This window comes from Sinocyclocheilus grahami, unplaced genomic scaffold (genome assembly GCF_001515645.1).
Source record: "Sinocyclocheilus grahami isolate Dianchi unplaced genomic scaffold, SAMN03320097.WGS_v1.1 scaffold1844.1, whole genome shotgun sequence".
Classification (NCBI taxonomy): Eukaryota; Metazoa; Chordata; class Actinopteri; order Cypriniformes; family Cyprinidae; genus Sinocyclocheilus; species Sinocyclocheilus grahami.
Genome location: NW_015507023.1, coordinates 126,013 through 139,180, shown reverse-complemented (window position 1 = coordinate 139,180; position 13,168 = coordinate 126,013). Strand labels below are relative to the sequence as shown.

Sequence of the window (13,168 nt, the reverse complement as noted above, 5' to 3'; positions counted from 1 at the left end):
TATATATATATATATATATATATATATATATATATATATATGCATTTTAGTAATGAGAATTGTAATAACTAATTATTGGTCCCAATAAAAAAAAAAAACTTTTTTTAAATGATAGAAAGACAGATAATTAGGAAACTAAATGTTTTTTTCACATTGTAATGCATCTGGACAATTTATTATCGTGTTTATTGTTTTGTTTAAGCAGAGCCTCTGTTCTTTGTTTTGACATTGCATGTTCAGATATTCATACAACAAAATATTCTGGGGGGGGCAATAAACTTTTGTAAAAAAAAAAAAAAAAAAAAAAAAAAAAAAAAAGCAAAAAAAAAAACCCCGGTGGGGGGGAAAAAGGGAAAAATGACTTGCGTGTTGTTCTTTTCATACCATTGAGATACTATCATAGTATTAGTATTATTTTATTACCGGTAACATTTCTGTTAAGTAATAATAATGTATTTTATGGTTTTGGTTTTAGTTTTAATTATACAGGTAGGAACCCTGAGCAATAATGTTTTACATGAAGTTTGTTAAAAATTTTGATGATGAGAATTTTAGGTATTTAACTGTCAAAAAATTCAATGCAAATCTTATTGGTCTCAAATACAGTATCTATGTGACTAGGCCTGTCGCAATAATCAATATATCGACTTATCACGCAATATATGTACATGACCTCTAATTTTTAGTGACGCAATATATCGCCCATTATATTTACTTAAAAATTTATGTCACCATGTTTTTTTTGCATTCCACTTGCGCCTGTCTCTTTTGCAGCTTCTCGTACATAACGCGGTGTAGTCATGAGGTGCTAGTTCAAATTTTAAAAATGCTTCTACAAAAAGTTTAATCTGCAGATATGGTCTTGTTTAGGGATCTGTGCCTTTGTGCATATGGACATCTGACTGCTATGTAGAGATTGTGTTTTTCAGCAATACAGTGCACCCTTAATTTACAGAGAAAAGAAGGTCAGGAGAAAATCTGTAGATGGAAAAATCTCCATACAAGTTCTTTGTGCAGTTTTCTTTTTAGTACTTGTTACTTTGCACGTTTTGTTAGAAAATGTTTATTTAGTATTTATTCAGGTTTTTTAAGGCATCTAATATTTTGATACTTCATTTCCATAATCTAAATATTCTTAAAGTAAAAGTTTGTTGTCATTTGGAAGTGTGTAGGCCTTGCATTATTATGCTGTTACATTATGGTTATATATTCAGTGGCAAAAAATGGTCTTTAAAATGACAATAATATTGCTTATCGCAATTATTTCTGGGGCAATATATCGCACAACAAAAAGTTGTTATCGTGAGAGTGAGCCTGGACCACAAAACCAGTCATAAGGGTAAATTTTTCGAAAATTTAGATTTATACATAATATGAAAGCTGAATAAATTGTTAGGATAGGACAATATTTGGCCAAGATACAACTATTTGAAAATCTGGAATCTGAGGGTGCAAAAAAAATTTAATATTGAGAAAATCGCCTTTAAAGTTGTCCAAATGAAGTTCTTAGTAATGCATATTACTAATCAAAAATTAAGTTTTAATATATTTACAGTAGGAAATTTACAAAATATCTTCATGGAACATGATCTTTACTTAATATCCTAATGATTTTTGGCATAAGAGAAAAATCAATCATTTTGACCCATACAATGTATTTTTGGCAACTGCTACAAATATACCCCAACGACTTAAGACTGGTTTTGTGGTCGGGGTCACATATATATTATTATATATATACACACTCCAGTCAATGTCACCAAGTAACTACTCTGTGGTTGTTATTCAAATCTACTTACATAATTTTACTGAAATCAAATTGTTTTGACAGTCATCATGATTAACTCATCTGTGGCTCAGTAACTTGCTGTAAGGTTCTCCGGAAGTTCCCCTCATAAGAAATTTAACCACTTTAAGTAATTTCTATACAGATCATATCCAGTTTTAAAAAGACAATTTTCCCATCACTTACCTAGAAGGCTCGGGTCTGCCCGTACCATCTTCTGTTTCTTCTTCTTCTTGCCTGAGGTGACCGTCTCAAACCGCTGCTGCTGTTGTTGTTGCAGGACTGACGGTGACACTTGGCTCATTTCCCACAAGGAGTCCTGAGACACAAACACAGGGAGCTCAGTGCAAATGACATTAACACACATGCACAAGCAGTGTTAATTTTGTCAGCTATTTTTTTATTTAGTCTTAGCCCTGTGTCAAATGTATGTTTTAATGATTTTTAATCAACCTTGTCCTGTTTTTGTTTAGTCAAGTTTTAGAAGACAATGTCTGAGCATTTTAGTTAATGAAATTTTAGTCACATTTTCTTCATGCTGTATAATGTTTAAACTGATAAAAATAATTTTTGCTCAAAACAAATCGCAATGATAGTTGTCATTTTTACCTTTCGGGTATTGCACTTTCACCAATAAGCACAAATCAATAGAATGTGGACTCATACACATGGTTTATTTTACCTCATCTAGTGTACTGATTTATTGTGGGCTATTTAACAAAAAGTAACATCAAAGACTTGGATATGCACTCTCTCTGTCTACAATATGAAAACTGGTAAAAACAAACAAAAAATATTATAACAGTGAAATTCCTAATAGTAATTTTGAATTGCAATGATGTTTCTCTATTTCTCCATTAGCACGCAAAAAAAAAAAAAAAAAAAAAAAAAAAAAGACAAAAAACCACCAAAAAATTTAAATTCAAATTATTTTTCTTTTTTTTCCAATAAAACCAAAAAAAAAAAAAAAAAAAAAAAAAAAGGTCAAACATCACACATAGATTGCTAAACTTTAGGTTACTTCATCGCCGGCACTCCCATAATGAAGAGCAAACGCGTGCACATGGTTGCTAGATTGCAGAAGTAAAACACCGGGCAGAAAATGTAACCTTTTAACTAGGGATGGGTATTACTACTCTTACCGATACTGCTTATCGATTCGGTACTTTAACGATATTCTTATCGGTACTTTTTGTTATTTTTATATATATATATATATATATATATATATATATATGACATATATATATATATGACAAATTAAGAGCTGAATTAACATTGCTTTATATTCTGAAATGTAAGATTGCAGGCATTTTTAGTGTTTTATACTGTACATAAGATAAGATACAGTAAGAACATGGACAATCAAACAAAGTAAAACAAACTGACAAATACAATAAAAACAAATATACAAATGAAATGAAATAAACTGTGCTTTTATTTTTCCATGAAGGTCTACTAACATTACTGTTCAGGCAAGTAATTACAGTAATTACAAGTAAGTAAGTATTACAAGTAAATTAAGTAATTACAGTTTTCACTGTATGTATTGATAGATTAATGCTTATTAAAGAGTGATTTTGTCTTTGCATTTTGTTGTTTGGTTAACTAATGGCCCAAGCGCCAGTCTGCCACTTTAAGACAATATAATGACAGACACATCGGATTTTCTCCCAACTGTTCTCCTCCACTTAAGACATAAAATGTGTTTAAGTAAATACTCTCCAAGCCGGCCATTTGGACATATTTTATGTGTATTTGATCGTTTGGACATGCCCGAAGCTCAAAGTATAATTAGCTTGTCCGTTTTGGAGCGCGCCGCGTGCACACATTTCAGCCTGGGGAACAGCATCTCTTGTGCGGATTGTGCTTTCCACGTTTTATTATCAAACATGTCCCGCAATTTAGCAAAAGTAAAGACGCCATCTTACAACAATCACCAATTGTGCTGATTCTGACTTTAAGTTTGGGTTTTAGGTAGGAACGAATGCGCACCGCTGTGAAGGGAAAAAAGTTGCACTAGAAGAAATGCGGCTATAATCCTTAAAAGCCTAAATCGAAATAAATTTTTTTTATTAGCTTAATAAAACAGCCACAGGCCTAAAGTGTAAGCAGACGTTTGAATGTTTAGTTCTCTCGTCTATCATAATTAAGCAGGGCTTTCATGTTGCGCATGCTGAAGCTCCTCCGCACGAGCGCGATCTCGCTTCTGAGTTGCGAATACCAAAAATGCATCATAGACAAATGTTTGAATATCATTGCATATAAAAACAGCTGGCGACTCCGGTGAGATAGAATTTGCAAGATAATGTATATATATAGCAAAGATAAATGTACGTGTGTTTTCTTAATTTCTCTAGTACCGATAGCAGAACCGTTAACGTCAGAGCTTATCGATACTCCGGTCTTTCATAATTTAGCCCCGGGACCGATTAAATGCCGGGTTTCGGTACCCATCCCTACTTTTAACAGAGAAGCTCTGATTTGGGGATTTGATATCTGGCAACCGCACACATGAAAGCTTGCGTAGTAGAGGCATGTACAGCAGTCCACAATAATATTGTCTCCTTTAATTTTTTTTAGTTCTGTTCTTTTATTTTTTAGTTCTGTTCTTTTATCGTCAATGACATTGCATGTTGATATAGTCACAGTTTTGTTTATTGACACTACTGTAATGGGAAAAAAGTTGGTCAACGAACATTTTTCGGCATAGTTTTCGTTAACGAAATTAACACTACGCACAAGCAAACAAGTGCACAGGCACACAAATGCACCTGCTGTTTTTGCTGCTGGCCCTGCTGAGGTTTTTGCTGGTTAGCGTTCTGTTTGGCACGCCGCTCCAGGAACTGCTTGGCGAAGTCCTTGGCCTGTGGAGTGTCGCCCAAGTAGGCTCTCACATAGTCGTGCACCTCGTACGGTGAGTCCACTTCCTTCAGAAACGACGCAAAGGTGGGGACTGTGGGAAAAGGAAAAGACTGATGACTTTCGGAAACCTTTAAATCACACTTTTTTTCAAGAGATAATGTATGATAATATTTGTAGCTGCAATTTACCCAAAATTCAGCCCAAATGTCTGAACACTAAACATACAGTGGGTACGGAAAGTATTCGGACCCCCTTAAATTTTTCACTCTTTGTTATATTGCAGCCACTTGCTAAAATCATTTAAGTTAATTTTTTTTCCTCATTAATGTACACACAGCACCCCATATTGACAGAAAAACACAGAATTGTTGACATTTTTGCAGATTTATTAAAAAAGAAAAACTGAAATATCACATGGTCCTAAGTATTCAGACCCTTTGCTCAGTATTTAGTAGAAGCACCCTTTTGATCTAATACAGCCATGAGTCTTTTTGGGAAAGATGCAACAAGTTTTTCACACCTGGACTTGGGGATCCTCTGCCATTCCTCCTTGCAGGACAAGACTTTTTTAACGCCAGAGGCCACATTCTGTTCATACAATCACATTCAAATACTCAAGAAAAAAAAGCGATGAAACATCAGAGAGGGAAGTGGTTTGTGGGAAGAATTATCTGGGCATCATTTGCGTATACAAAGAAACAGTTGCCAACAAGCAACATCGTTGAGGGTGAGAACCGAGTGTGTGGTGTCAAGAGACTCACCGTCAAGGTTATTGGCCGTGTTGAGAGTGTGTAGAGCCTGTTCACACCACTGCATAAAGCCGTCTTGGTTCTTATTGGCTCCCTGGAACAGTTTCAGTAGCTTCTCTTCCTCTTCCACCTTTTTACTGGCTTTACCACTGCTGCTATTACTGCACAAGACAGATTATTTTACAAACTACAGTATGGAAATGGCACAAAAACCTGTTCCACACATTGACTTAAAGTCTGAGGTTTTATTGCACTGAGCAATACACTAATACTAATATATGCAATAGTTTACCTGAGGTTAGCATTGCCCTTGTTTTTCTGATTGTGGCTCTTGCGTGTGGCCTGAGGTGGGGTGGCCTCCTTTACTGCTTCATCCCAGAAGCCAATATTAGAGTTCTGAGCATCACCCCAGACACTGCTGTCCATCATCCAGTTCGAGCCGACGTTATTAACAGAACCCCACACTGATGATGTATTGAGGGCCTAAGACAGAGACAGATAGGTCATGCAGTCTATTGTACTCTGACTAATGCACTCAGGTCAGATTGTTTTAAGGGTTTTAAAATCAAACGTAAGATTAAGAACTTTAAGGTCTACACAAATAATTAGACCGAGGCACACGTTCAACTGCAAAACAGGGTAAGTGCAAGTTTAATTACTCAAGATGTTTTATTCAGTATGCATGTTTTAAAGGGGTGGTTGACTGTTTTTTTTCTAGGCTTGATTGTGTTTATGGGGTGCAGTCAAACATGTGTGAATGCTTTGTTTAAAAAAAAAAACGCAGTATTTTTCACAATTTACCTTTATTCCACACCGCTCTGTCCCTTCTCTGAGAAACGCGCTGATCATTTCCTGCTTTTATAAAGCCCCTCCCTCAGAAATATGGGATGGGCTCTGATTGGTTAGCTAGTCCTGTGTGTTGTGATTGGCTAAACCGCCTAGTGCGCATCTAATCGTCCCGCCCCTCACCTCAGTGCATGCGCTCCGGTTGTATTGTAAACAATGGTGTCATCTATATTGCTTATCAATTTGAGCCCGATTGAGACGCAGAGAATATTATTGAAGAGGATCGCGCAGAACCTGTGCAAGCATGTCTCTTAATGGTATGTTTTTGTTTGCTGTTGTCTCATACTTTTAGATACACTGTTATTTGTAAATGCTACTGCTTCTGTTAGCTTTTAATATACGGTTTTATCCTGATTAAAGCTTTAATACAGTACGGCAACCGCACGCGCGTTATGTATAACACTTCTCATAGCTATGTGAAAATAATTGTATAAATGGAACAGTTCATTGTTTGAGCTGAGCTGGTGATCTGAACGAGAGATTGAGAGAGAGAGAGAGAGAGAGAGAGAGAGAGAGAGAGAGAGAGAGAGAGAGAGAGAGAGAGAGAGAGAGAGAGAGAGAGAGAGAGATGCAGAGCAGGGGGACGTGAGGAACAGGATTGAGAACCGCTGCTTTAGAACATTGATTTTGAAATTTGTGAATCCATTAGAATCGTTAGAAGACATTTATGATTTATTTAAGATTTTTAAGTTTTTTTTCTCTTCCTCTTCTCTAAAGCAGCGCAGCATGGCCTCGCCCCCTTTGCTGCATGTTTAATTTTAAAAGACTTCTCTGTTTGCATTGAACTTTCAGCGCCGCAACTTTGCAGATATTGTTTATGCTCAAGCAGCAACATTACACACTAATGTTAAAATCACAATCAACCACCCCCTTAAAATTACACTAAAATATAAACATTTACAAATTAGAGGTCAGTCAATATTGGATTTTGCCGATACGATGATAATGTGTTTAAAGAAAGGCAATAAAATGATTATTGTAAAATCTTGTAAAATCTTTATACTGTATTTAATGATTTTGGTCTTTCCTCCCAGTGCGGCCCAGAAATTAAAACCTCCTAAAATAATTACGCTTTGTTATACTGCTTAAGATATTTAAAATTTAGGACCTTAAATTGACATTAAGACCTTCTAAGGACCCGTGGGAACCCCAAACGTACTTTTGACACACACTATTGAGGGCACTGTAACTATAGGCTGCTTCAAAGGATGTGTGTAACACACCACTAGGTTCTGTGTGCGGTTTTGCTGGGAAACAGTTGAGTGTTGCTGCTGCGGTTGCTGTTGCTGTTGTTACATTACACACTAACTAATGTTAAAATCACAATCAACCACCCCCTTAAAATTACACTAAAATATAAACATTTACAAATTAGAGGTCGGTCAATATTGGATTTTGCCGATACGATGATAATGTGTTTAAAGAAAGGCAATAAAATGATTATTGTAAAATCTTGTAAAATCTTTATACTGTATTTAATGATTTTGGTCTTTCCTCCCAGTGCGGCCCAGAAATTAAAACCTCCTAAAATAATTACGCTTTGTTATACTGCTTAAGATATTTAAAATTTAGGACCTTAAATTGACATTAAGACCTTCTAAGGACCCGTGGGAACCCCAAACGTACTTTTGACACACACTATTGAGGGCACTGTAACTATAGGCTGCTTCAAAGGATGTGTGTAACACACCACTAGGTTCTGTGTGCGGTTTTGCTGGGAAACAGTTGAGTGTTGCTGCTGCGGTTGCTGTTGCTGTTGTTGCTGTTGCTGTTGTTGCTGCTGCGGCTCCTTCCTCTGTTTCATCTGTTGCGCTTCCTCCCTCTGGATCTCCAGCAGAGACTTGGTAGCCGCTGGCTGCTTGGCCACATTGCCCCAGCCTGAGAGCTTTGTCTGAGGTTGCTGCTGCTGTGCCTTCTGGAGCTCCTGCTGCTGTCGTCTTTGCTGCAGGGGCGAAGAACAAAGATCAGAAAAAAAAGCACTACAGAAGAGATATGTCATCCACTAATGATTCTCATATCTCTACGAAATGGAAACGGAAACCTGTTGCAATTTACGAGAGAAAGTGTGAGATGGGGAAGAGGAATCCCCGGCATACCTCTTCTCGTGTTTGTCGTTCTCTCTCCTCCTCCAGTTTCTGGATTTCAGCAAGCGACAGGGCATTTTGAGACTGTGAGAGGGTGTTTGCTGTGGTCGACTGCTGACCCCACTTAGAGGATGAAGGGAGCTGGGAACATACACATGAAAAACAAAAATACAATAACTGGGTCATTCAACAAACAAAAAGATGTTTCCAGGTTATGCACCAACAAAGTTTATCATAAATTCCCTTTTTGTAAAATAATCAGGCTTGTGATCAACCAAGCACAAAAAAGAAGGAAAATCTCTATTCAAAATGACTACACAATATAATAGTAATAATGATAACTTCTAATTATTACGGTTTTTATATTTATGATAATTACAGAAAATACTTGTATTTATTTAAATGATAAAAAATTAAAATCAATAATTACATTACAATTGCAATAATACTATTGCACTGTAAAAAAAAAAAAAAACCCCACTGTAAATTAATGTAATAACGATAGTAATGGATATATGTCTAATTATTTGCAGATGCATCACCTTCATCTGCGCAAGCTGCTGTTGTTGCTGCTGCTGCTGCAGTCGACGGAGCGCCTCCTGCTGTTGCTGCCGCTGCCTCTGTAGCTCCTGCTGCTTCTGTGCCTCCTGCTCTCTCCTCTTCTGCTCCTCCTGCTGTTGCCTTGCTAATGCTGCTGCCGCGGCCGCTGCCTCCTCTTCTAACCTCTTCTCTTCTTCACGCTGCATCTGAGCTTCCAGTTCTTCCCGTTTCCTCTGCTCCTCTTCCTGATGGAAAAAAAAGATCAATTGCCATGCATTAGTGATTTTACCATGGTTAGGGTACTGACTGACCAAGTTTCACATTAACAAATTTTGTTTGTTATCTCTGGTATTTGCCCAACAACTGTTATTTTACAAAGGCTTTGAATGTGGCTCAAACAATTAAGACTTTAAATCCATTTTATAACAAATGTTTATGTGCAGGAAAGTCTTACCTGTTTACGGAGGAATTCTTCCCTTTGTCTCCTCTCCTCCTCTTCTCTTCTCCTCTCCTCCAACCGACGGAGTGCCTCCTCCTGAGCTAACCTTTCCTCCTCCTCTTTCTTCCGCCGCTGCGCCTCCTCCTGCTCCCGCTGCCTCTGGAGAGCCTCCTCCTACAGAGACACAAATGCTGCATTAATGTAACTGAGCATTAAAGAACAGCCCACTTAGAATTCTGACTACTAATGTGATAAGTACATTAAGAACAGTTTCCATGACAAGAAGTGCAGAGAGTGCTTGTACAACAAACTTGTGCTAAAAGTAAAAACTCTCATTCCTCTGTATGGTACCACATTTTCTAATGTAATTCATTGTATTTGAGCTTAAATAAAGTGCATTGCATATTTTCTCTTCTCTCCTGACCTGCTTGCGCCGTGCCAGCTCTTCTTCCTCCAAACGTTTCCGCTCTTCCTCTTGTCTAGCACGCAATGCCTCTTCCAGTCGCTTCCTCTCCTCCTCTTCCCTTTTGGCCCGAAGCTCTGCCTCCCGTCTCTCCATCTCAAGCTTTAAAGCAGAAGAGAAATTCCATTTAATAAAAGGAAAAAAAAAAAACACATTTTCAAAATGAGCACAAGTTAGTTAAATTTTAGTTAAATGTTTCCAGTAAGGTCATAAAATGGCCTTAAATTCATGTGCTCGTATTTCAAATCTTCCTTACCTTCAAAGCTTTGGCTTTCTCCAGCTGCATCTGATCAATGGAAGACGCTTGAGGCATGGAGTCTAGTGGCAGATCCCATACGCTACTCCCTTCCCAAGCTAAAAAGACAGTCGCAGCAAGATTGAATTGTAGGCATCTGGCACAAATTCTGATACTCAAGAAAACATTTGGATGCCACTTCAATAGGACTGCATGACCTCGCAAATGTATTTAAACATCGCAAATTGCAATATGCTTATTACAACTGTTTGCAATAACTGAATGATTTCAATGCTTCAAAAAGTTACAAAACGATGCGTCACTGATGACCTATGCAGATGATCATCAAGCAGGCATGATGTTATCATAGAAAACTGAGAAAATGAGTCAACCCAAGGCAACCACAGCTGTTGCTGACAATTTAGTGGCAAAAGAATGTTATAAATGTTACCATAATGCATAATTTAACAAGTTACACCAGATTTTTCTGCAACATTGTGCTGTCTCAAACACCTCATGGAATGAAAATGACATGACAACTCAATATACTGAATCTTGACATGTATCGCATCTAACTCAGTAATCTAAGCTACAGATTCTGATATTTATCAGTATGTGAAAACTCCAGTTAATGTGGTATGAGATTCTGCCAAGAACATTACAAATGTAAAAATAAAAAAATAACGGCAAAACACTATCCACTGTTCCAGTTAAAAGCAAAAGCAGCTCTAACAAATTCAGTTTCTGTTCTGCTTAAGTGACATCTATACAGCTGAGTCAAATTACTTGCAACAGGGTTACACCACGAGACGAGCATGACTCATATCCAAAACTAAACAAGTGGTGCGTTACTGTAAGTGAGAGTAGAAAACAAGCAAACCTGACATACAATAAAAGCACTGCAGGAAGACCAAAGCACTTTTTCCATTCAAATCTACTCCGCTGATGGTCTAGTTCAGGATTTCTAGACAACATAAACCTTTGACATAGTATGAAGTGAGCATCTGCCACCACTGAAATCAAAAACATCTAGACGTTTGAAGTGAGAGGCAGATGAACGCATAAACTGTTCAAGCATGTGGAGGGGGGTGGAAAGGTTTAATATTTCCAAAAATGTATTTCTTAAAGGGATAGTTCATCCAAAGATGAAAATCCTGTCATCATTTACTCACCCTCGATTTGTTCCAAACCTGCATGTCTAAAGAGTTGATGGAAGTCAATGGCTACGTCAACTGTTTGGTTACCAAAATAAATATCTGCTTTTGTGCTCAACAGAAGAAAGAAACTCATACAGGTTTAGAACAGGTGGAGGGTGAGTAAATGATCACAGTTTAAATTTTGGGTGAACTATCCCTTAACCTAAACTAGGCAAAAGTACATTTCCAGTTCTAAATGTTCAGACGTACTGCTGGGAGTGGTGGGCTGCATGTTTGGAGAACAGGATGCCTGAGTGGAAGGGTTCTGCATTTCCCAAACAGATCCCGAGTCTGGCACCGACATGGAGCGTGTGACAGGAGGTAAAAGGCTCTGTTGCGGCTCTGGCGTTCTGCAGGGGCACACAAATCACGCTCAACCGCAATACCAATGCAATGTACCACCACCAACGCTTTGCAGTATTAATATAATACATTCCTCTGTTTACTCTGATGAGTGAATGTGACAGGAAGACTGAAAACAAAAGCCATTTAATCGCACCTGATCTTGAGCGCCTGATGGAGGAGGAGATTGAGCTGCTGCTGTTGTGGAGGTGGTGCAGAGCTTAAAACTTTCTGCTGAGCCAGAGCATACTGTTGCCTAGAGGAAAAGAGAAAGGGTATTAGCAACTTTCACTTTGTTCCGAGTTAAATAAGATAATGTAATAAAGTCATGCATTTGCACTTCTTAAGAAATTAATATTCAGCAAGGACTCATTACATTTATCAAAAGTTACAAAGACTTTCATAATGTAACAATATGTTGTTTTCTTAAAAGGTCTGTTAAACAAAGAATCATAAAAATGCATTAGGCTTTTCAACAAAATATTAAGCAAGACAACTGTTTTTAACATTGAAAATAAGAATAGTTTTTTGACCACCAAATGAGCATATTAAAATAAAAAAACAGGTGTTTAAAATGTATTTCTGTTTTTATTTGATCATAATAATTTAGGGCAGAACAATGGAAGACGGAAGAGTGAAATGGAGATTTTGAATAAATAATTTTTGCTGTTCATTCTGCCAATTCTGTTAGCACTGCAAAAAAATTGCACACTTCACCATCTGTCGTCATACCTGAGTAAGTACTGATATTGCATCTGCTGTAACTGATACATATTTATAGCATTGATCTCCTGTTGTCTTTTCATCCTCTCTTGATTTGCATCTCCCTATATACAAACAGAACACAAACAAATAAATTTTTAGCTGGGGAAGACGTCCTGGGTCTGGAATTTCACAGAGACACATGAGAGTCTTATTACCAGTATGGGGGCTAGTGTGGGGCCGGATGTAAAGGGCACTCGCCCCCACAACTTAATCATCTCTCCCAGGGGCTGGAACATCTCGTCACAGCCTCGCTTCACCTGCAAAGTCATGGTGAAATAGCCTGCCTGAAACCATTCAGACATCTCCTGGTTATTAAATGGTCCTGTGAGAAGAGACAGACAGACTGGGGTCACTGAATGTGGCTATTCAGAGCAGCACAGTAACATTTTAAATTCTTTGAGGGTTAGAGAGGCTTCATCACAGACAAGGGGCAAAAGTTATATGCTCTTTAAAAAGAGATTGTAAGGTGCAGGTTTGCATGCCAAATATTTAGTGGCAAGGCAGAGTAATTCTGTAGTTGAGAATGTAACCAGTTTGTTTAAAACTTAAAAAACAAATTTTTTAAGCTTTTGCTTTTATACAAATTAAATGGACAATATGCCAATATTCTTTAAAACATTTAAAATAGAAAAAAAACCTCTATGACTAGTAAAAGCTGTCTCTTTAAACTATGACCTTCTTCTGAAAAAAAGTGTACATGTACTTCATGTCTTATTAAAGGCACAATATGTAATTTTTCGAAACTAGAGGGTGCATATTCAAAATAAACAAAGGCATAGTTTGATGATGCAGTGACTGAGTGTGGAATCATGGGAGTTGTGGTCTTCATCCGCACAGCCGATGCAATCCGACGGGACT

The 13,168-nt window shown here is 37.4% G+C and overlaps 1 protein-coding gene across 1 annotated transcript in view; it reads right to left on the bottom strand.

Annotated features, from left to right (window-relative positions):
- LOC107572998 (PERQ amino acid-rich with GYF domain-containing protein 2) overlaps nucleotides 1-13,168 on the bottom strand; it is a 26,747-nt gene that overhangs the window by 2,219 nt on the left and 11,360 nt on the right. Inside the window, exons 9-22 of the mRNA XM_016259437.1 lie at nucleotides 12,466-12,632; nucleotides 12,278-12,372; nucleotides 11,703-11,801; nucleotides 11,414-11,553; nucleotides 10,029-10,126; nucleotides 9,734-9,874; nucleotides 9,325-9,483; nucleotides 8,873-9,115; nucleotides 8,343-8,471; nucleotides 7,937-8,188; nucleotides 5,693-5,883; nucleotides 5,413-5,561; nucleotides 4,561-4,742; nucleotides 1,973-2,105 (exon numbers count right to left, since the gene is read on the bottom strand). Coding sequence (XP_016114923.1) covers nucleotides 1,973-2,105; nucleotides 4,561-4,742; nucleotides 5,413-5,561; nucleotides 5,693-5,883; nucleotides 7,937-8,188; nucleotides 8,343-8,471; nucleotides 8,873-9,115; nucleotides 9,325-9,483; nucleotides 9,734-9,874; nucleotides 10,029-10,126; nucleotides 11,414-11,553; nucleotides 11,703-11,801; nucleotides 12,278-12,372; nucleotides 12,466-12,632 — 2,178 coding nt within the window. The remainder of the gene's footprint in view (nucleotides 1-1,972; nucleotides 2,106-4,560; nucleotides 4,743-5,412; nucleotides 5,562-5,692; nucleotides 5,884-7,936; nucleotides 8,189-8,342; nucleotides 8,472-8,872; nucleotides 9,116-9,324; nucleotides 9,484-9,733; nucleotides 9,875-10,028; nucleotides 10,127-11,413; nucleotides 11,554-11,702; nucleotides 11,802-12,277; nucleotides 12,373-12,465; nucleotides 12,633-13,168) is intronic.